At 47.0% G+C, this 22,659-nt stretch overlaps 1 protein-coding gene across 8 annotated transcripts in view; it reads right to left on the bottom strand.

Annotated features, from left to right (window-relative positions):
• The window catches only part of PDE1B (phosphodiesterase 1B), a 145,482-nt gene that overhangs the window by 68,734 nt on the left and 54,089 nt on the right, over positions 1–22,659 (bottom strand). Inside the window, exon 1 of one of the 8 annotated variants that reach the window (XM_088661213.1) lies at positions 12,819–12,922. The exons of 6 other annotated variants lie outside the window; for them this stretch is intronic. Coding sequence is in view for 1 of the 2 variants with exons in the window: in XM_035101338.3 (XP_034957229.1) it covers positions 2,305–2,357 (53 nt within the window). In the remaining variant the exon portion in view is untranslated. Of the gene's footprint in view, positions 1–2,304; positions 2,500–12,818; positions 12,923–22,659 lie in introns of those variants that run through there. One more of the 8 variants, XM_035101338.3, reaches the window with a different exon arrangement.

Genomic DNA, 22,659 nt, shown 5'->3' with positions numbered 1-22,659 from the left:
GACGACCCTGAGTGGTGCGGAGGGAGAGCACAGAGGATCTCACTGGGTGACCCTGAGGCAGCCATGGGGGGGGGAGCGCATTGGTAGAGTGCATGCATTCCATGCAAATGGCCTCAGGTCCAATTGACTGCATCTCCAGGTAGGGCTGGGAGAGTCTCCTGCCTGACATCTTGGACAGCAGCTTTCAGAAAGCACTGGATCAATGGTCTCACTCTGTTCACGGCAGTTTCATACATTCCTCAACCTAACCTACCCACAGGGGCATTATGAGGATAAATGGAGCAGGGAGAACCTTGAGCAACTTGGAGGGAATGTGGAGTATCAACATTAACAGAATATAACATAGAAATGCTCCCAATTTGCTTTCCTTGTGTTCTGCTCCAGTGTCCCAGAGTAGTGTAGTGGCTAGAATCATAGAACAGTAGAGTTGGAAGGGACCAGGAGGGCATTCTAGCCCATCCCTTGCAGGAAACCTTTGCCCAACGTGGGGTTTGAACCCACCACCCTGAGATGAGCTACCATCTGCATTTGACTAAGCTGTGGGAGGACAGGGTTTGAATCCCAAATAATAGTAATAATTAATAATTTTACTATTTATATGCTGCCCATCTGACTGGGTTTCCCCAGACATTCTGGGCGGCTCCCAACAAAATATTAAAGCGACAATAAAACTTCAAACATTAAAAACTTCCTTGCACAGGACTGCCTTCAGATGTCTTCTAAAAGTCAGATACCGTAGTTGTTTATTTATTTGACATCTGATGGGAGGGCATTCCACAAGGAGGGTGCCACTGCCAAGAAGGCCCTCGGAGCTGGATCTCAGTGTCCAGGCTGAACAATAGGGGTGGAGACACTCCTTCAGGTATACTAGGCTGGGGCCATTTAGGGCTTTAAAGGTCAGCACCAACCCTTTGAATTGTGATCAGAAACATACTGGGAGCCAGTGTAGATCTCTCAGGACTGGTGTTATATGGTCCTGGTGGCTGCTCCCAGTCACCAGTCTAGCTGCTGCATTCTGGATTATGTGCAGTTTCTGAGTCGCCTTCAAAGGTAGCCCCAGGTGGAGCACATTGCAGTAGTCCAAGCAGGAGAAAACCAGAGCATGCACCAATGGTGAGACAGTGTATCAGCCATCACACCAGATGTGATGCACACTGGGTGACTTTGGACCAGTCACTGTGGATGTCTAATCTAACCTAACCCACAGGGGGCGACAGAGGATGAGATGGTTGGACTGTGTTCTCGAAGCTACCAACATGAGTCTGACCAAACTATGGGAAGCAGTGGAAGAGAGACAGGAGTGCCTGGTGTGCTCTGGTCCATGGGGTCACGAAGAGTTGGGCACGACTAAACGACTAAACAACAACAAACCTAACCCACAGGGTTGTTGTTAGGATAAATAGAGTTGGGGGGGGGAGCACTAAGCTCCTTGGAGAAAAGGTGGAATATAAAACAGTGGTGCAGCAATAAAATTTCTAGCACATTTGCAAAGGTAAGCAGGGTCTGGTCTGGTTGGGGGCCTGGGTACTGGGATTCATGCATTCCAGAGAGTTGGACTAACTCTACAATTCCATGATTCTATGAAATGTAGAAAATTGTTAATTAAGTGGCTAGGCAGTGGCGACAGTGTCATGGAGGTGGACTCATTCAGGAAGAGCCCCACACTGAATACATCTTCCCCAAGAGCCCCTAAAATCTGGTGTAGACAATGCGCCTGCTCGGCTTACAAACAATGAAACTGCTGGTCTTTAAGGTATCACAGCCTTCTTTATTTTTCCCTCAAGTGCTATAGAATTTACTAACCGTCCCTAAGGCCCTTTTCAAAAGAAGAGGAAGGAAGAGGAGGAACATAAACCGTATAAAATAACTTTGAGCTCACCGTTAGTGGGTTTTCCATCTTGAAAAGGCAGCCTGGCTGAAACCTAGAAGCAGCCAAACAAACCCCCAGGCACAGGGGCACTTTCTAGTCCAGCTTTACAACAACTCAGAACTTCTACAGCACAAGCCTGTACCTGTCTGCTCAGAAGTAAACCCCACTGAGTTCAGTGGGACAAACTCCTAGGTAATCCTAGCCCCACTTACCTGGGTGCAAACTGAGTAGACAGAGGGTACTGGTATTCAGCTAAGTCTTTACTCTGAGCAAACCCACTGAAATTAATGGACATGGCTAAGTCAGCTCCATTCATTGCAATGGATTTGCTCAACTGAAAAACTGAGTTGAATGCCACCACGCTTAGGACTGCACGGCAAGTCTGTGCAGGATTGCAGCCTCAGCCCAGGAAAACGACCACTCCCTGTTCTTACCTGAGGATGGGGCTGTGCATATGGGCCCGCTGGACTTGAAGAACCTCTGCCATGAGCAGGGAGGTACTGAGGACCTTCACTGTCCACAAGAGCCTTCAGGGTCCACCCTGTCAGTCCAGGAGGGCTTCAGCGCCGCCAGCCAGGGCCTAGTCCACTGTTTATTTTCTAAAAACATCCCAATATTTCTTCTTTCTTCACCACAGCAAAGGGGTTGTGTCCCCCCCCCTTACTTAAATCCTGGGTTGCTGCACAGGATGCAACCTGCGGTAGGGTTGAGTTGCGGTTGGGAGGGGGCACAAGGTAGAAAAGGTTCACAACCGCTAGCAAAGGCAAAAAAGGAAACACACAAAAGCCATTTAAGGCAACCAGAGAGAGGGGGGAATACGCGCTTTGATAGATCCAGGCTGGCTTCAGCTGCTGGCTTGGCAGACTATCGGACACAACCACTGACTATTTTTGCCTATAAAAAGCCATTTATCATTTATATCACAGGAACATCTATTGGCAGCCAGCAGAGGCCAATGGGGTTGGGCAGGCTGCTCCCTAGGGGTGATGGGGGCGAGCAGGGAATGCGTGGAAACGGCCTGTTTGTTTTGGAAGGGGGGGAGAGGATGTTCAAAAATGCAAATGAAGCTTTGCCTAAAATGACTAGCAGCCCAAGAAGCAACCTCCGCTCTTTTAGGACATTGAAATGCAGCAGGTTGATTAAATGCAGGTTTGCAGGTTGCAAAACTAGTCAGAATTTCATCTTTGCATTCAATTGCTGGAACACAAAATATAAAACAGGTGTGTCCAGTGATTTCATTGTTCCTTTAAAAAAAGGGAACAGAACAGTCTGCACATGGTTGGAAGCACTTGGCACTAAGGTAATTTTTTTTGTGGTTGGGGGGCGGACAATACCCTATTTCTCCCAAAGGACCAGAGACAGTGAAATTTTGAAAACAAGACTGTGGAGAACAAGAGCTCCCAGAATTTTCTACATGTTTACTTTTCTACATGTTCACGTATCAGCTTACCTCTGCACATTCAGCATCCAACTCCTTCTGAGAACGTTTTGCCAATCTGTTTGCTTACCTATTTTTCCCTCTCCCACCCTCCAAGGAGCTCAGAGTGACAAACACGCTTCTCCTCCCGCATTTTACACTCACAACAAGCCGGTGAGATAGGTTAGACTGGGGGACACTGACTGGCCCACATTCATCTGCTAAGCTTTGTGGCAGAGCAGAGATTTGAACCCTAGCCTTCCAACACCTGATCCATTCTGCCACCGTGTCTGGGTAACCCTCTCTTACCCAGCTCTTACCCACCGCCAAAAATGCCCTCCATGGTGCAATGAGGCATCTATTGGCTACAACAGAAGGTTTCTTTCAACCCTGATTTCAGTGAAAGGAGGGGCAAGGAGGGGACGAGACCCTGTGAACACCAGAAAACACCTCTGGGGGCACATGTGTGGTGGTACATTGGCCTCCCGTGTTGAGCAGCAATAGGCCTTGCAAGGCTGCAGTATAAATCAGAGGTGCTGGCTGTACTGTGAAATCCCAGAGTGCCAATTCTAGAAACTTCCTTTTCTTTCCATCCACTCTCAAGGGAACTTCCCTTGCAGCATCCCACTGGGGGGGGGGGGGTGACAACAAGCGGAGCCCCAGAGGCAGGTCCGGCCCCACCAATGAGTTGGAGTGAAGCAGGGTAATGACAGCGGCTTCCTGCGACATCTCACGACAGTTCTCAGAACTCTTGTGAGAGTTCCACAAGATCTCATGAGATCTTTCTGGAAGTCACTGCTGCTGTGCAACCCTAGTAGACAAGGCTTCAGTGGGGGGAGAAGGCAGCTTCCCATTTCGCCTCAGGAAACATGAATCTAAAGTGCATTTTACATCTCACGATCCCTCACCCACCCAGGCACTGGCCCAGACACTTGAGGCAACTTCTTAGTTGGTGCACCACAATTCACATGGCACAAATAGCTCCGTCCTCTTCACCGCTCCCTGCCCCCCAGCATCTGGTGGTTGAAGTGATTGCCTCCTCCGCCTAAAGATAGAATGTTGTTGTTTAGTCGTGTCACTTCATGACCCCATGGACCGGAGCACGCCAGGCACTCCTGTATTCCCCTGCCTCCCGCAGCTTGGTCAAACTCATGTTTGTAGCTTCGAGAACACTGTCCAACCATCTCGTCCTCTGTCGTCCCCTTCTCCTTGTGCCCTCAATCTTTCCCAGCATCAGGGTCTTTTCCAGGGAGTCTTCTCTTCTCATGAGGTGGCCAAAGTACTGGAGCCTCAGCTTCAGGATCTGTCCTTCAGGGCTGATTTCCTTCAGAATGGATAGGTTTGATCTTCTTGCAGTCCGTGGGACTCTCAAGAGTCTCCTCCAGCACCATAATTCAAAAGCATCAATTCTTTGGCGATCAGCCTTCTTTATGGTCCAGCTCTCACTTCCATACATCACTACTGGGGAAAACCATAGCTTTAACTATACGGACCTTTGTCGGCAAGGTGATGTCTCTGCTTTTTAAGATGCTGTCTAGGTTTGTCATTGCTTTTCTCCCAAGAAGCAGGTGTATTTTAATTTAATTAATTAAAATTTAATTTAATTTTAATAGACTCATAGAATTGTAGATTTGGAAGGAACCCCAAGCATCATCTAGTCCAACCCTGTGCAATGCAGGGATCTCAGCTAAAACATCAGTGACAGGTGGCCATCCAACCTCTGCTTTAAAACCTTCAAGGAAGGAGAGTCCACAACTTCCTGAGGGAGACCATTCCACTGCTGAACAGCTCTTACTGTCAGAAAGTTCTTCCTGATGTTTTGTATGAGTCTCCTTTCTTGTAACTTGAAGCCATTGGTTTGAGTCCTATACTCTGAAGCAGGAGAAAACAAGTTTACTTCATCTTCCATGTGACAACCCTTGAGGTATTTGAAGTTGGCCATCATATCTCCTCTCCTCTTTTCCAGCTAACCATACCCAGCCTTCAAAAGTATTGGTTTCCAGACCCTTGATCATCTTGGTTGCCCTCCCCCACACATGTTCCAGCTTGCCTGTTACCCACTACCATGTGCTACAAGGTTGGGGTGTGGGTGGATTTTTAAGGGGAAAGTTGCACATGAATATCCTTCCCCATCCCCAGCTGCATTTTTAAGAGGAAATGCCTAACCATTTTTCACTTCCTCTTTCTCACACACGTCATGATGAGTCAAAATGGTCTGGGTCCCTCTTCGAGCTGTCACTGCATTTCCCCTAGGAAACCACATTTTGGAACATGAGTTCATTAGCAGCAATGAATGGGTGCTAATTGCAAATGCAACAGTATTAAGTTTGGCAGTTTCAAGTTTATGGGGTTGTATTCAGTGTAGTGGAAAGCTGGATGTTCTGCCAGGGCAATAATTTCTCCTTGTGTGGCAGAATGTTTCTCTTTCCCCCCCCTCCTCCTACTGTGCCCTCCCTAAATCTGTTCTGGGATTTCTCCCAACATTCTGGAACAGATTTGGGAACAGGGCAGGGCAGGGGGGGGAATCACCTTGTGCTTCTGCAAAACGTTAGATGAACACTTCCCTTCGCTTTGTTTACCAAATACAATTAAAATAAATGAGAGCCAAATTAGATCAATTTCTATGCATTCAGGAAATTTTCTGGTGCAAACTGGAGGGGGGGAATCAATTCAAATGTTTGCACAGAAACATTTTTCAATTTGAAGTATTGCGGAAAACCCATACCACTGCAGTCTAGTTTGAGAGATTTCAGAAACATATTCCTTTCACCCCACATTGCCTCTCTGTGCTCTTCTGAGGTTACATGAGTGAAGGAGTCCTTTGATATCACCAGAATCATCTCTATTCTCTCTGCCTCCACCTGCTCAAAGCACCCCTCTCCTCCACCCAGTTTCCTTATAGCAGCCCTCTCTCTTCCTGCATTCAAGAGGTGGCTCCACCTGGTAGGGGGCTCGTGTGTGCTGGTTCCACCTCCAATAATCCCCTCCCAACCTTTTGCACTATGAGCATGAAGGCCTACAGGGAGATTCTAACTGGATTCAGGTGAATGCAGTAAAAATCCCCGTTTCAATTTGGAACTGATATGTGTACAATTCTCAGTCATGGAGAGGATTCTCGCCACATTCACGTCAATGTGGCAAGAATGCTCCTTCAGATCTTCATGCTCAACTTGTGAAAGGTCGAGGGGAGGGGCAAAATCACACCAGGATAGGGGTAGTGATGGCATGCATACCCCCACAATGACTCTCAGGGTCCCAACTCTAAAATTCTATGGCTCTATTTCAGTGTTTCTCAACCAGTGTGCCTCCAGATGTTTTGGGACTACAACTCCCATCATTCCGGACCACTGGTCTTGCTAGCTAGGGATGATGGGAGTTGTAGTCCCAAAACATCTGGAGGCACACTGGTTGAGAAACACTGCTCTATTTAGCTGAGATTCCTGCATTGCAGGGGGTTGTACTAGATGACCCTCAGGGTCCTTCCAACTCTAAAATTCCCTCTGCCCATTTTGACACCTGAGAGGGTCTGTAGGGAAGGAGGCTATCTCACAGATATTGGGGGTGTGAGTTGCTTCGGGCTTTAAACACAAATGCAAGTGCCTTGACCTGGGTCCAGAAACGAAGCAGCAACCAACACGTCTCCTTTAAAACAGGAGTTACATGGGTTCTAAATGAAACCTCAGCCCGTAATCTGACTTCTGCATTTTGGATTAGTTGAGGCTTCTGGGCAGCCCCCCCACAGAGCGCATTGCAATAATCCAGCCTGGAAGTTCTGCCTTGTTGAGGAGTGGAGGTTTGACAGTGTCCATGCAAGAGAAGTTTGTTACCACTTTAGGGCTTTCAGCACTAATGCAGCAGCCTGAACTGGGGCCAGAAACATACTGGCATCCAATGAGGAAGAGGGATGGGGGAGAAGCCCTGCTGGATCAGGCCAAGGGAAAATCTAGCCCAGCATCTGCTTTCTGCCTGTGGTCAGCCAGATCCTCTAGGACAGTGTTTCCCAACCTTGTGCCTCCAGCTGTTTTCGGACTACAATTCCCATCATTCCTGACCACTGGTCTTGCTAGCTAGGGATGATGGGAGTTGTAGTCCCAAAACATCTGGAGGCACAAGGTTGGGAAACACTGCTCTAGGAAGCCCACAAGCAGCATGTGATGATGTCATCCCTCACCTCATTTGCCCCCTGCATCTGATATTTAGATACAGTCAACTTCCAGCTTATGCAAATTTAACTTGTGTGAATTCAGTTTTATGCTCTTGGATGAAAAAAAATTAAAAGGGGGGGGGCAAGCATCTGGCAGGGAAACTTTTGTAATCCCACCTGCCATTGCACACAGCTTGGGAAAGCATTTGGAGATGCAGAGAACGTACATTTTGACTATACGTGATTTTGGCTTTATGCACTATCCCAGGAACTTAACCTCCACAGAAACTGAGAGTCAACTGTATATTCTGCATCCGATACTGGTGGTTATAAACTGCCATCATGTCTAGTAGCCACTGGCAGACATCTTCACCGCATTTGTCTAATCCACTTTAAACCCACCTATGCTACCGGCTGTCACCACAGTAAGTGACATTGAATTCTGTAAGTGAAACACGTACTGTGTGAAAAAGCTCTGGTAATGCCTGTTGAGACTCTAGTCAATAAGGGAGTGGAGCAATACATGGGGGAAATGCAAAGTTATTGAAAGTTACATAACTGAATAGGCTTTGCTATTGTACTGGGTTAGTTGTTACATGCAATCTCAGTAATATTTGCATAAGTATTCTGCCATCAACGTTTGACTTCACTGGTTGAAGAGCACTAGTTTTTGAGCTGCAGTTAATCAGCCCCCCTGGCTACAATGATAGTTAAATTACTAGAAAGAGCAGTGCCAAGTCTCACATGTGTTTGGCAGTCACAACATCAGATATAAAACCATCCTTATTGGTGTAGCAATATGCCATATTGAGTGAGGGAACTGAACTCTACACATGCTCAAAAATTTCTTCTTTTAATTGCTCTGCATTATGGTCCAGGTTTAAGCACCACTACTGCAATCTGGCTGAAATCTTTAAAATGTGCTGTGTATATGCTATGAATACTGAGACTGCGGCAGAAGACTGTTTAAATTCCATACCTTAAGAAGCATCTTAACATAGGCTGCATTTTTATGCAAGCAATTCCTTCTGCCCCACCGCCCCCATCCCAGACCAGACTATTTGTAAAAGCTGCTAAGCTAGAGAGCAAAGAGCAGGTGGATACCTTGAGAGCCATACAACTTCCACAAAATCTTTAATGAAAAATACCTGCTTCGTCCCCTTAGAGCACATTCTCTGACACTCAATTTAAAAGAGAGAACAGGCACTTCTTAGGGTTCCAGGCTGTTGAAGAAACCAATTTGTATACTTATCCAGCAGGAATCTATCCCTTCTTCTTTCTTCTTCTTTGGCGATCACTCGTAGCCGAGTAAGATTGTCTTCCATAAACACGATTTTAACAATGGGTCCGTAAGTGACTGTGGAGGTCCAATTCTGGATCCACATGTCCTTCCACAGTGGGGACATTGGTTTCCAGGCGGGAGTTTATTACGGAATGGATTTGCCAAGCGTGCCTTCCTCTTAGCACGTTTCTCCCTTGCACCAGGATTTGGTCTGAGCTAAGGCAAAGTAAACCTCAATGCTTATTGTTAGCCTTTGGTAACTGTTAACTCCACATCTATTCCTCAACCCATCATCTCCAAATGTAGATTCTCAAGCAGAGAGATCCACGTGCAGCCTGATCAATTAAAGTCCAACTACAAGCTTCTCTTGTGGAAACAAGAACAGAAGAAGAGCCACACTGGATCAGGCCAAAGGCCCATCTTGTCCAGCACCTGTTCCCATAGCAGCCAACCATATGCCTGCGAGGCACTCATAAGCAGGACCACAGTGCAACAGCACTCCCTCCCACATGAGATTCCCAGCAGCCAGAAGCACATGGCCTCTGACAGTGGAGGAAGAATATAGCCAGTATGGTTAGCAGCCATTGATACCCTTATCCAACAGAATTTGTCTAATCCCCATTTAAAGTCATCCAGTTTGTTGGCGATGAGGGTGCAATTTCCAGCAGAGAAGTGCTGGGTGGAGTGGGGTAAGGAAGGGCACTTGACCCCTTCCCAACCTGCTCGTTTCTCCATCACAACTCTGCACCCCACAAACAGCTGCTTTTCTTCCAACCCAGGTTCTATGCTCTCATTGCATCACAAACACAGCTCTAGAATCTGGGCAGCTCTAGAATCTGTGTATGTGAGCACCAAACAGAGAAGAGTTACAGGGAAGGCCAGGAGGCAGATGAAAGGTTCAGTGCCCTTTAGGGTGGGTAAGTATGCATTTAAAAAGGAAAGGTATCATCCACGGAGAGCACAGGCAGCATTAAATCACATAGACTAAGGCAGAGGTTTTTGGCAGAGGTTTTTGGCCGTATTTGGCCTACCACTCCCTTTTCAGAAAAAACAACTCAGCACCTCCCTGGAAATCTACCTTCTTTAAGTGAACAAACAGAAAGATGCAGTAGTAAATTTGTGTTCTTTTATGTATCTATATTGCTACATTCTGTGTTTATGTAATCGCTAAAACTTAAACGCCATGTTATATCGGTAAGCATCGTTATACAAAAGATGAAATACGTATGAACACTTTTCCAAAACTAGATGAGGAGATGGACTAGGCCCTAGGAATAAAAACCCACGAAGTAGACTAGAGTGAAAACTGCCATCTGAGTCTTTCTTTATGCTTCCACCACCCTCTTATTTTTATTCAACACCTGAGGCTACTACCACCCTCTGGATCATTCCAGTGCCTGCCAGGGGATGGTATCACACACTTTGGGAAACACTGGGCTAATGCATGTTTACAGCTGCAAATTTGCAAAGAAATACTGCGATTTAAACTGAAATGCAGTATATCTCACAATGGAAGTCTGCAAGCAGGTTACCTGTTCAGCCTGGCTGTGTGGATGCTGCTAGTTCTTGAAGGCCAACTTTGTTAAGGTTCTTTATTTTAAACCAGACTTGGACCAGACAGTCCTTCACACACATGCCTTCAAGCAGAGGACAGCACTTCCTCTTAATAACTTTTGGCTCTCGCTCCTTCGTCAACCCACACTTCAGCCTATGCGCTCTTGCTCATGTTGCTATGCAAAGTGCTGTGTAACACTTGAGTTTTAAAAAGTGCAAGAGGGGCATCTAGAGCCACCCTTCCCCAGCCGTCAGAATATCGCCACCACGACTCACTCAGGAAGTTGGGTTTCCAGGTGTTCTGATGCCCAAACATTTCATGGCCATGGCCAGGCAAAACAAAGGCATGTTTTGTACATGAACTGTACTGCTGAAATTTAAACACATCAGTTTCCTAATGCCTGCTGGCGGGGGGACGGGGGGGGGATGGCACACACCAGAGGGTGACTTAATTGTGGTTTGTCAGTCACTCAATCCCCACTGCAGCTGGTATGGAAAGCAAGTGGGTGAGCTGAGAGTAGGGGTGTTGGATTTGGAGGGGGGGCAGGAAGGCCCAGCATGGAATCATCTCAGAGAGACAAGAGCTGTTCTCTGCATATGCTGCCAGGCTAGTAACATTTCAGTCAATCAATCAAAAGGTTTTGAGCTAATGCAGTGTTGCAGACCTTCTATGAAAGAAAATGGGGTGGGTGGTGTTGAGAAAACCACAATTATTTTGCCTCCATTGGTATCCAGTGTATCTATTTTTTCTCTGGGAGTGTGAATGGGGGATGCACACGTGAAGAAGAGGAAGAGGGAGGAGGAGGACCATCCTTCGCTGTGGAAACTACCTGAGAGTATCTATACCACAGGCTTAGAGATTTTCAACGCAGTGGTGCCATTCTGGAAGTACCCTCCCTGTATCCAATCCAAGAAGTAAAAACTGTTTGACCAGATCATAGCTGCCAAGTTATCCCTTTTTTTAAGGGATTTTCCCTTATGCTGAATAGGCTTCCTCGCGAGAAAAGGGAAAACTTGGCAGCTATGGACCAGATGTGTCCACAGGACAAATGATGCCTCTATTGCACCACTCTCAGCTCCATTAAAAACAGAAGCGAAAGGATTGCCTGCCTCCAGCCTTTCATTACACCAGCTTAGGAAAATCTTTCACCTCATCTTTTCAACCTCATCCACAGCTCTCTGTAAATCTTCATCAGGGAATAAAAGCAAGTCCTGGGGGGTCTTACTCACAAGGAAGAGAGGAGCTCATGGACTAGAGGGGATCCCCTCACCCGGCGTCCAGTACAAGGCGCAGAAAGCAAGTACTACATCATCCTTGAGAAGAAGCAGATAGGGAGACCATTTGCATCCATTGCCAAATGGAGAGGAGGCATCCCCCCCAAAAAAGGACTAATAGGTTTCGCACAGAGGATTGAATTGACATATGATGCAAGCACCTGTATGATGGTTTGGAGTGATAAATATATTCTTCTTAATTGAGTTACACTGTTGCTTTAAAGAGAGAGTCTGTCTCCCCCCCCCCTCCCACTCACCCGAGATATTTTCTCCTCGCCTGGCTCACTTTGGAAAACCTACTTAATAGCAGCAGAGAGAGGGAAAAATGGGGGGGGGGGAGCAAGGTTTTCCTCCCCTGTCTCACACACACAAAATTAAAAGAAGGCTAGAGCGGTCCATGTGCCCTACTTTGCAGTGGCAGTCCTCTACTGGAAGGGCTGTCATGGGAACAAAAGAAGAGCCCCGCTGGATGGGACCACAAAGGCCTACTCAACCTGGCCTCCTGTTTCCCACCGTGGCTGATCAGGTGCCCCAGGGAAGCCCACAAGCAGGCCAACAAGGCAAGAGCCCTCCTCCATGGTTGTTCCTGAATTAATGGTGTTCAGAGGCATAATGCCTCTGGCCTTGGGGTTAAATATAGCCATCATGAATAGCAGTCTCTTAGGGCAGTGTTTCTCAACCAGTGTGCCTCCAGATGTTTTGGGACTACAACTCCCATCATTCCTGACCACTGGTCTTGCTAGCTAGGGATGATGGGAGTTGTAGTCCCAAAACATCTGGAGGCACACTGGTTGAGAAACACTGTCTTAGGGGGTTGTCCTTTGGCAGAGATATGTAGGAGCCCTCTATTTGTCCAAGTCCAGTTTGACTCATAATAAGAGAGAGCCTGATATGGGGGGGGGGAGAGTTTAAAGTTGCCAGTCAGCATCTGGAGAGCAGACTCAGCAGGCACAGAGGTCACCATCTCTCTCTCTCTATGCTGAGCTGTATTACATTAATAATTACTTACAAATTTGCATCCTATACATTTAAACTAGCTCATGTGAATCAGTGTCCACCTTTTCCTTTTTCATGATGCATAAGTGGACACCTGAACCCAAACCCTGCTTTATATGTGGACGGTGTTTAACTTAGACCATGGCCATGTCTACTTCAGCACTGAAAACTCACCAAATAGGAAGCAAGTTTGGGAGTTTCAAAGAGCTCTTCCTCAAAAAAAAAAAAAGCAAGGATCAGACAGCCAAAAGATGCTGCTGGTTTAAGGCAGGGCACTTACCTAGGTGATACTTTACTCAGAGTTGCAGGCCAGCAGGCGAGCAACCAGTGCTTGATTTGTTTTCCTCCAGGAGAAAGAGAGAGCAAGGGCTAGTGAAGTCAATGGCTTCTTGTTGCTGTTCCTTTCCAGGGACGCAGGCCAGCCAAATGAGATCAAGCCTTTTTCTCCCATGGGACAGATTCCAGCTGCCAGAAATAGGTTCAAGGCCCCCCCCACCTCCCTTAGGACATTTCATTGCTCATACTTGACCACCAGCTGCTGATGACTCTGCATCATAGCAGCTGTGTAGAGGAGGCTGGCAGGGCAGCCACTTCCTACTGCAGAGCACTCAGGGAGGTTCTCACGGACTCCACTGACCTCAACATCCAAGGAAAGGAGCCAGATTGTTGGACAAGGGTGTGGAAAAGGAAATGGGAGGAGGGAGACTCTCACTGATGGCTACTTCATAGCAGCAGCAGCAAAAGCATCTCCTCTCACAAACGTGCCAGGGTTGTCACAATCACTAACGGTTGATTCGCATTACCACTCCATGAACTTGCTCCTCCAGTTCCTTTTCAATCTGGGCAGAATCAGTACTTTGGTGGTTAAACACAAAGCTTTCCCTTGATGCAACAGGCCAAACCAGAGGCAGCAAAAGCAAGTTGATCCAGCATGTGCATGCCAGATTGCCTAGAAAGCTGTAGCTGAGATTCCTGCATTGCAGGAATTGTACACTGCGGTGTATGGGGTGTTGGGGAACACATTGTGCTCCTTCTGGGGCAGTTTCTCCACCTTTTGTCCCCACCCTGCACTCAGCTCTCTCCTGTGGCTCATAGACACTGTCAACATGCAACAGCAGTCACATTCTGGAAACAGCTCTGACAGACTGGCTAAACCAGGTGAGGGGGAGCCGATGGGTCTCAAACCCTTGGAGAGTTAGAGACTTCCCCTGCATGCAAAGACGGGCTCTGACAGATTGAGCGGACGAGGCCAACAGGGGTTCTAACAATCAAGAAGGTGCTTTCTGCATGTGCTGTAGAGGGAAGGGAGGGGCAGATGGAGCTCATCCACCTAGGAAGGTAGCCCATCTAGGAGAAAGAAACTCTGATCCAAAACCTCCATTGTCTTGCATGATATCTTTGGGAGAAGAAAAGGCTAAGGAGGAAACCCTACACAAATCCAGAGTGGAGTCCCTAAGATGGTTGGGTGGTACCTTGTACGTCTCCTTCCAGCAACTCCTGCAGCCCAGTTGGTGACAAACGTCTTGCTCTGCTTTCCTTTGGACCACATCAGCGAGGCTGAGAAGGAGGTCTTGTCTTCTGGGAAGCCCAGGTCCTCCATACATGCTGCCCAGGCTTGCACCCCAAAGAGGTCACTTCAGTGCTACTAACACAGCGGTTTGACTTCAACCCCAAAGGTGCACTCCATTATCTCTCAAGACAGATGGATGCCAACAGCAACCAACCCTGGGCTAGTTCTACAAACACTCAGACACTTCTATCTTCCCTCCGTGCAAGCAAGAGGTATTAAGAGTTCAAGGACAGGTAAGATATACTTAAGGAGGATACAAAGTAGAGCAGGAAGGGGGTGTGGCTGAGGAGGTGATGTAACCTGTGGAGAGTCCTGATAGAGAGGGACACAGTTGGATCCAGATCTGAGGTTCCTCACTCCTCCTATTAAGTGTAGGAGGTAGGGAGTCACTTTCAATAGTAAATGGACGTTGTAGGAGAGAAGGGGGGAGTGCACATAAAAATATGCTTCTTTTTCAAATGCACATTTTATGAGGAAATGTATTGGAAAGAATTGGAAAATTCATATTTTACAAAAACCAAAACTATGCAAAATGTGGACTATTTAAAGGGGTACTTTTACAGAATTCTTTCAAAAAAAGAATCTAGATAAAACAGGATGGAACGGATCTCTGATTGAGCACCAGAAAATCTGAAATGGGATGTGTTTCAGCTGCTTAGTCCACTCTTAAAGAGGGAGCATTCTTCAGAAAGCTGTACCATGTGGTGTTTTTGAAGATACAGAGCCTAGTTCTTAAATTTGTCCCTAGTGGGTCACAGGAGAGGTGGACAAGGAGATCAAACCTTTCTGCTTTGGGGGCAGTTGCCACAACACTTTCATCAGGAAAGAAGTGTTTTTTGACTTTTCATTCCAGACCCCTCTGGCAGGCATATCCTGTTGCTCATCAACAGAGTCATTACATAGGGAGATTTCATACCTAATGAAGAGATTATTAGAAAATAAAGAGCATTTTTTCCAGAGGCAGCTTCCTGCCAGCTTCTCCGGTCTGCAGCTCCCTGCCACCGCTCCCTCCCTATTAGCACTAATCAGAACTGTCAGTCGCATGCAATAAACTTGCAATGCTATTTAGTTAACTGCATCTCAGACCCAACTGGGAGCTAATAGCATCACGCAGCAGAGCCCCTGAGCAGTGCCAGAGCCAGATGTGTGATTCACTTGGGCACATTCACTTTCCGTGGGTGTTGGTTGGTTTTTTTTCAGGGTGCCAGGACATTTAATTGTAAAACTCGGTACAGACATAATTTTTATATTGCCATCCAAATTCTAATTCTTTGCTTAGGAAAGCTACATTCCACACCATATACTGTACGTATATTTAAAGCACATGCATTTGCATGTGCTCGATTGCTTTGCAAAAAAATATTTTACTTCTGCCAAAAACCCAACTAGCCCCTGGAAAACCCTCTCCAGCATCTTTACGCATTCCATTTGTCGAGTTTTTGACCAGACATTGGCCACACATTTCCAAACCATCGCCTTGGGTTGAGGACTAGAAACTTGCAAAAATAAAAACTGAGAATTTCAGGACACTAATGCCATCCCCACCACTGCCATTACTAAATCCTGCACTGACAAAATGTGATTACAGAACTGTGGAGTGTACACAAAGACATGTTCTATATAGAGTGCTTAACATGGGCTTTACAACTTGCACTGAGCTCAGCCTCAGAACCTATGGCAGGAGTCGCCAACCTTTTGGGACTGGTGAGCCTATTTGCAGACTGAAGAAACTGTTGGCACCTCAACCATGCACAAGCCATGACCAAATTTATTGGCTGTAACAGAATGCTTCCTTCAAGCTTGATATTTTAGGGAGGTGGGGTTGTGGACAACAGGGACGGTCTCTGTGGGCAAACTTGGATTCCATGGGCACCATGGTGGTGACCCCTAATTCTGTGGTGAATGGTGTTCATTGGGTTTAGTAAGGTAGAAGGCCAAGAAGCCCACCCTAGGCGGAGCCAGAGCCAATGACAGGCAGAGCAAAGTAGTTCTAATTTTCTTCTCATTCTGAGTTCTGCAAGGGGAACTCTAAGATGAAGAAGCAGGAAGTGGACAGCCAGTATCACTGGATGCAAGTGAGAAGGCAAGCAGGGTGTTGGCTGAGCTTGGGTAGGGCAATGCTCCATTCGCCGTAATGGACCAGCCTCCACTGCTCTGAGCTATGGGGTATTTAACGTCTGGAAAAGTAGAAAAATCTCCTGTGTTTAAATTCTAGAGGCACAGGCCCACCCTTACCACAATGGGAGCTGCATCCTGACCAGTCACTCCTCAAATCCCAAAGCCAAATCCTTGCACAGCTGCATGTTGGACCTACAGGAGGCATACCAGGTGGAGTCAGGAATAGCAGTGAGCACAATTGGGAATGAGGACAGTGCTCATGAACCTCTTTGGTGAGAGGTTGCTTGTGGGGTGGGTGGGGGAGAATGACTCAGCAGTTTTGTGAGAGTTCTCCCCATGCTCTTACTATTGCACACAGATGCAGCTGGTGCTAAATGCATAGACCATATCCTACTGCTCCCCTGTGAATTGGAAATCTGCAGCATCAGTTAGCTGCTTAGGTGCCCAGCTCTCCATGCCCCTATCTCACAAAAAACAAACTACCTGAGAAGGCTTCTGGTCTGCAGGGTTGTCAATGGCAACATAAAAATATGAAAGGTTGTAATTTTTTATAAGACAGGGATGGGGAATTTATGGCCCCTGGGCCAAATCTGGCCAGGTAGGCCTCTCCATTTGGCCCATGAGACCATGTTCTCCAAACCATGGCCACCTGCCTGCCCCCCCTCCATGTAATGTGCCATGCCAGGTTTTGGATCCTGCTGCTGGAAAACAGGATTGAATTCCCTTCACATAGGGAGTTCAATCCTGCTTGGCTCAGGTATCCAAGCGGGTTCCCCATGGGGAACTCACTGGCCCACCCCAACCCTGCAGAAAGCAGGATTGACTCCCCCCTGCATCAGCTGAGACACAGGAGTTCAGTTGCCATGCCCCCTGTATCCACCAGTGATCTGCACACAGGGTCGGACACCACAGGAGCACCAGGTGGGGAGATGGGTCTGGGCTCACAGCCAGCTGCAGAGAATAGGGAGAGAGCATTGTGGGTGAGGTGGTTGGGCAGAGAGTCCCAGAGGAACTTCCAATTCCACTCTGGCTATAGGGCCAGGACTTCGTACCTCACGGACACCTTCCCCCGAGCCTGAAAAACCGGGGACCATCTAGTGTACACACCAATCTAGAAGCACTGGGGGTACACCAGGAGGGAGGCTATGGAACAGAGGAGTAGGGCCTCCTCAGAGTCTGCAGGGTCAGGCCAGAGGGCTGGCCATTAATGTTTTGAAGTTTCCTCCAGGGAGTCAAGCCCAGAGGAGGTAGTCTGGAGACAGGCATGAAAGGGCAAAGTCTTCTCCCAACCTTTGTTGCAACAAGTTGCTTACTGGGAGCTGTCCATGGTCCTCCAGCCTTGCCACTTTCCCTGAGAGTTCCAGCATCGGAACATGACATGATATCAATCCCGCTCAGTCACTATCCCCACTACCCTGTGGGCCAACTTTGATAGCTATGCACAACCACCCACCTGTTGATCACTTGACATCATTATGTCATCAAATAAGTGGCGTGTGGGTGCCATCTATCAAAACTGCCCTGTGGTGTGGGAGGCCAAAAAGGTTCAGAACCCCAATAGAACAGCTTAACAGGGAGAAGCATGCCAAGACCCAATCAGATGTCACTGATAAAGCCCCTATAAAGCAGCAATAGTGTCCCCCCTCCCCCCAAAAAGCAGCAGCACACCCAGAGAGGCTGTTTCTTGCAAACTAGCTACAAAAAACTCATGCCTCCCCTCCAGCCTTTCGCTGGCCTCTTTCCAAACTGCTTCTGGCCTAAACCCAGACAGGTAGACTGTGACCCACACTCCTAACTCTAGGAATAGCAACTGAGCATCAGTGTCCATTAAAGCAAGCAAGCCTTAGCTAGCAAGCTACAGAGAAATCTGCATGCTGTAGGTATCAAAAGTGTTCTTAGTTTATTTTATTTTATTTTTTTAAATATAGTGTTCTCGAAGCTACGAACATGAGTTTGACCAAACTGCAGGAGGCAGTGGAAGACAGGAGTGCCTGGCGTGCTATGGTCCATGGGGTCACGAAGAGTCGGACACAACTAAACGACTAAACAACAACAACAAGTTCCAGGGAAATGGGCATTTTGTCTTAATATGTCCTTGGTAGAGCCACCAGAAGCTCTGTGTGAGGCTAAGTGGGTTGGGCACTCTGTGGTGGGAGTTTAGATGGCATTGAGGGCAGCAGAAGGACAGGTGGCTCAATCTGATCCAAGGGGCACAATCTGTCAGTAAATTCTCTTTCTCAGGCTCCAATGAATAAAAAGGAGCATGCATGAAGATGATAAATGTGTGTTTCTACCTGGCTGCTTAATTTTGATTGCTTTGGGTAGCAAAACATCCCAGATCATCAGGGAAGGGAAACCTGTAGCCTTCCAGATGTTGGACTCCAACTCCCATCAAGCTCCAACCACAATGAACAACTGTCAAGGATGGTGAAAGTTGTAGTCCAACAACATCTGGAGGTCCACAGCTTCCCTGACCCTATAGAAGATGATCCCCTCTGTTAACTAGGAGAATGGAGTCATTTTGGATTTTACCCTTCACGCACCAAAATGGATTAAAGCTGACCCCAAGTGGGGCTTTTCAACCACCAGATCCATTTTTAAAAGCCTTGTTTGTTACCAACCCAGACCACCACACAATGTAAAACAGATATACCAATTTCATCAGACCAACACTGCAAGGGATTGGTATCGTGATCCCTGAGACCAGCAACGACCAGGACTCTACGTGCTTCCAAATGGGGGTGCTTAATTTGCAAACTTCTCATTGAAATATCAAAAATGAGATACAGGCAACAGCTTTTTTTTTTAAAAGAAGTATAAATCTGGATTAAACTGGGGTGGGTTGGGGAGATACAGACTGGCTTTTTGATGCCAACACACACACACATGCAAGAAGATAACTCATCTCGCAATAAATGCCCACCTAGGGGCACCCATTGAGTCAGAAGCTGCAGGGCTACCAGCTATGGAAGCAGACCATGTTTCTGGCTTGAAAACCAATGCTTGTAATCAGTGGATTACTCCAAGGGTGTCAGGCAGAAGCCTCATGAAACAGATTCCGTAGCACCAGAGCTCACAGAACCAGAGCCAGAATCCTCATGGGAATCTTTCCCCAGATGCAAGGGAACAAGTGCCTCCCACATCACTGTCAAATCTGAGGACAGACCATTTAAGAGACTCCAGTCCCCCAGCTAAGAGAGGTGGGCTGGGAGCAGAGGTTCAAAAGAAGCCAGTTCACATCCAACCTCTGTCTGAGCAGGGATCTCTCTTTGCTCAGTAGGATCTTCTGCAAGACCAGGACAGGGCAAGGGGTGGCAGTGTAGCTTCACACTGCTTAGACGTGTCAGGAAGGGAGGGGGACACAACCAGGTTCTCAATAAGAGCACTTGGAGGGGTTGATGTGTTTACAACAGAGCCCTCTGCACCCACATCCTCCCAGCTAGGACAGGATTCGTACCCTGTGCAGAGAGAGAAAATGTGACCTTGAAAAGCAGCCACCCAAGGCTCCCGCCATCGACCTCTTTGTTGATCTCTCTCTCCAACATGCCATCAAAAGCTCCCTAGGATGGGTAATTGCAATAGATTTTGCAACAGCAGTTTGGGCTGCTGAGAAAGCTGATGAAACTGGACATGTAATTATCTGATGCTTTGTGGCTTGCACACTCATTGTAAAGCTACTTAATACAAATTTCCTTTCTTGGTAAAAATAAAAACCCAACAGCAGCAAGGAGAGTGAGTAGGTGTCCTACCTTTTAAAGAAAAAAAATCATTCAGATGCACAGCCTTCCCTATCCCTAGGCTCAAGTCAGGCTAAAATTCATCAGCACAGTTCATAAAATTCATTGCACAGTAACAATTACCCTGCAGATTTCAGTGGCCCTCTGCTGTCATCAGTGCCAAGCCTTGAATCATATGAAGCCAACTGAGTCAGAAAATTTATAATAGGGGCATAAGAAGCTACTTTATACAGAGTCAAGCCATTGGTCCATCTAGCTCAATACTGTCTACACTGACTGGCAGCAACTCTCCAAGGTTTCAGACATTCCTAGTCTTACCTGGAATTGCCAGAGACTGAACCTAGGACACCCTGCATGGAAAGCAGATCCCCTAATGATGATGGATCTTCAAAGTAATCCTGTAGGGCTCTCCCTTATGCTCTAACCTGGTTTCCAAGCTCTGCCAATCCCAACCCTCCCTCATCCTCCTAACACCATCTGGATTTTGATCCTGCCCAGATTTATGTCAGCCCTGGGGTGAGGGGGAGCACCCTCAATCCAACAGCTAGGGTTTCTGTCCTCAGCCTGCATTCCAACAGCAGAAGTTTCAAGTGGAAGCTTGAAGCTTGAGCTACGTGGCATTTTCTCCTCACGTTTCCCAAGCTCGGCACCATCTGTCCCGCTTCCACAGTCTGTGCCACACCAAGCTTACCGCCGAGACCAGCATCGTCTGCAAATAGCAATTTGCAATGAAACCCAATCACTCGGGAAATAAATAAATAATAACGAGAGAGACGGCTGATTGAGTCACTTAAACAGCTCAACTTAGCAACAAACATCACATGGGGGGTGGAGGCAGGGGGTGTATAGGCACTTAGCATTTGTAATAACCATTTATTCCTCTTCTGGCATGGGTAAAAGTTTCTCTGTTTGCAATAGTGGCTGATTAACAAAAGGAGAGGGTGATGAAGAAAGGACGATGGGCCTCTTGGTCCAAACCGAGCTTGGGAAGGAAAAGATGGCAAAGAGAGGCTAAGGGTAGGGAGAAAACTTAGTTCAGCTCATTCTACCGAATTCATGCTTTCCAAAACAATCCACAAACCAAAACAAACAGCATTTTGCTTTGTAGACATGGCCCAGCCATATCTACCAAGATGCACACACTAGGGGAAAGTGTGCATGGAAATGCATATATTGGTGAAAACAGCATTAAAAATGCACAACATATGGGGAAATGGCTTTGCAAAATTGTGTACATTAGATATGCTAATGTGAATATTCGGAGAAAGTTACACTACAATGCTGATGAATTTTTAGCAATATGCGAACTGACGTGGCAATGTGGGAAAGTAAAGTGGAAAAAGCAGGAACTGAAATTGACAGATTCTTCCACATGTGTGCCATCATGTTCCTTTGCACTCAAAAGCTGCCAGTTTGCCTCAAGAACAACAACAAAAACAGTAACTGGCAAGGTATATAAAAATGGGGTTCTAATGCTAGAGCGAAGCGAATCAGGGGCTGATCTGTGCTTGAATGAGAGGACACCTGGGAACGTGTGTACAGTATCCTGAGCTCCTGGGAGGAAAAGCAGCATGCCGTTAGCTGACTGATATAAATTAAAGTTACACTAAATACACTAATTTTATGCAAAACACACACACAAAAATTCAAAGCATATATGGTTTAAAGTGGTGAAAGTACCATCTCCTTCCATCCACATGCTGTGATTATCCAGGAGAGGCTCTGTATCCCACACCCAACAGAGGCCTACCAGCTCCAAGTCAGGAAACGGTCTCTGTGCCTCCTGCAGGAAAATGATAGTGCTGATTCTTGAATTGGCATCTGCCTGAAATGTTGCTTAAGAGTTTGATCTCCCCAAAAGGAGTCTGTTGCTGCTAAATTTTCTGCAGTGCAGCTTATGTTTGTTTGCTTAATTGGTTGTGCAGTGTTTTGTCATGATTGGCTTTAAAGATTATTGCTAGCTACCCCAGCTGGAGGTCTCATTCCTGAGGCAATAGGCAGGAAATTGTTTTTGAAATAACAACAATGAATACAAATAGAGAGATCATAAGAATGTAAGAAGGGCTGTGGGATCTGACCAACGGTCCATTTAGCCCAACATCCTGTTCTCGCAATGGCCAGAAAGGTGCCTATGTGAAGGCCACAATCAGGACAATGGCAATGCAATGGCAGCACTCTCCCCTGGAAGCACCCTGGGGGAAATCATTGGGTCCATGAGATCATAGAATCAGAGTTGGAAGGGTGCCAGAGGGTCATCTAGTCCAGCCCCCTGCAGTGCAGTAATCACAGCTAAAGATCCTTCTTCCTCCCTCTCCTCTACTCATCTTGGCTTCAGCACCTCAATCCTGGGCACAGAAACTGTGGAAATGATGGGGAGCATTGGTTTAATGTTGACTTAACAACCAGGATTTCAAACCATGGCTTCACCCCAGTTCAAGATCCTAATTAATAAGGTCTGGTTTAAACTAAACCGGGACCGCAGCACCAATGCCAGTGCACAAGTGGGGGGAGAGGGGGAGCTTGGAGTCTGCAGGCCAGTTGCTCCTTGTCGTGACAGCAACAATGCTAAGCCCTTCTCATTCCCCTCACAACTGCTGCTGCCCCTGTGCCAAGTGGCTCTGCACTTGTTTGATCAATTGCTGCTTCTGAACATCCGCCAGCTAAATTCAGCCGCTCTTCATCAGCCGTCATCATCA

Source organism: Zootoca vivipara, chromosome 2 (genome assembly GCF_965207765.1).
Source record: "Zootoca vivipara chromosome 2, rZooViv2.hap1.1, whole genome shotgun sequence".
In the NCBI taxonomy this organism is placed as follows: Eukaryota; Metazoa; Chordata; class Lepidosauria; order Squamata; family Lacertidae; genus Zootoca; species Zootoca vivipara.
Note: the sequence above shows the minus strand (reverse complement) of the source record. Positions and strands in the feature narration are given on the sequence as shown.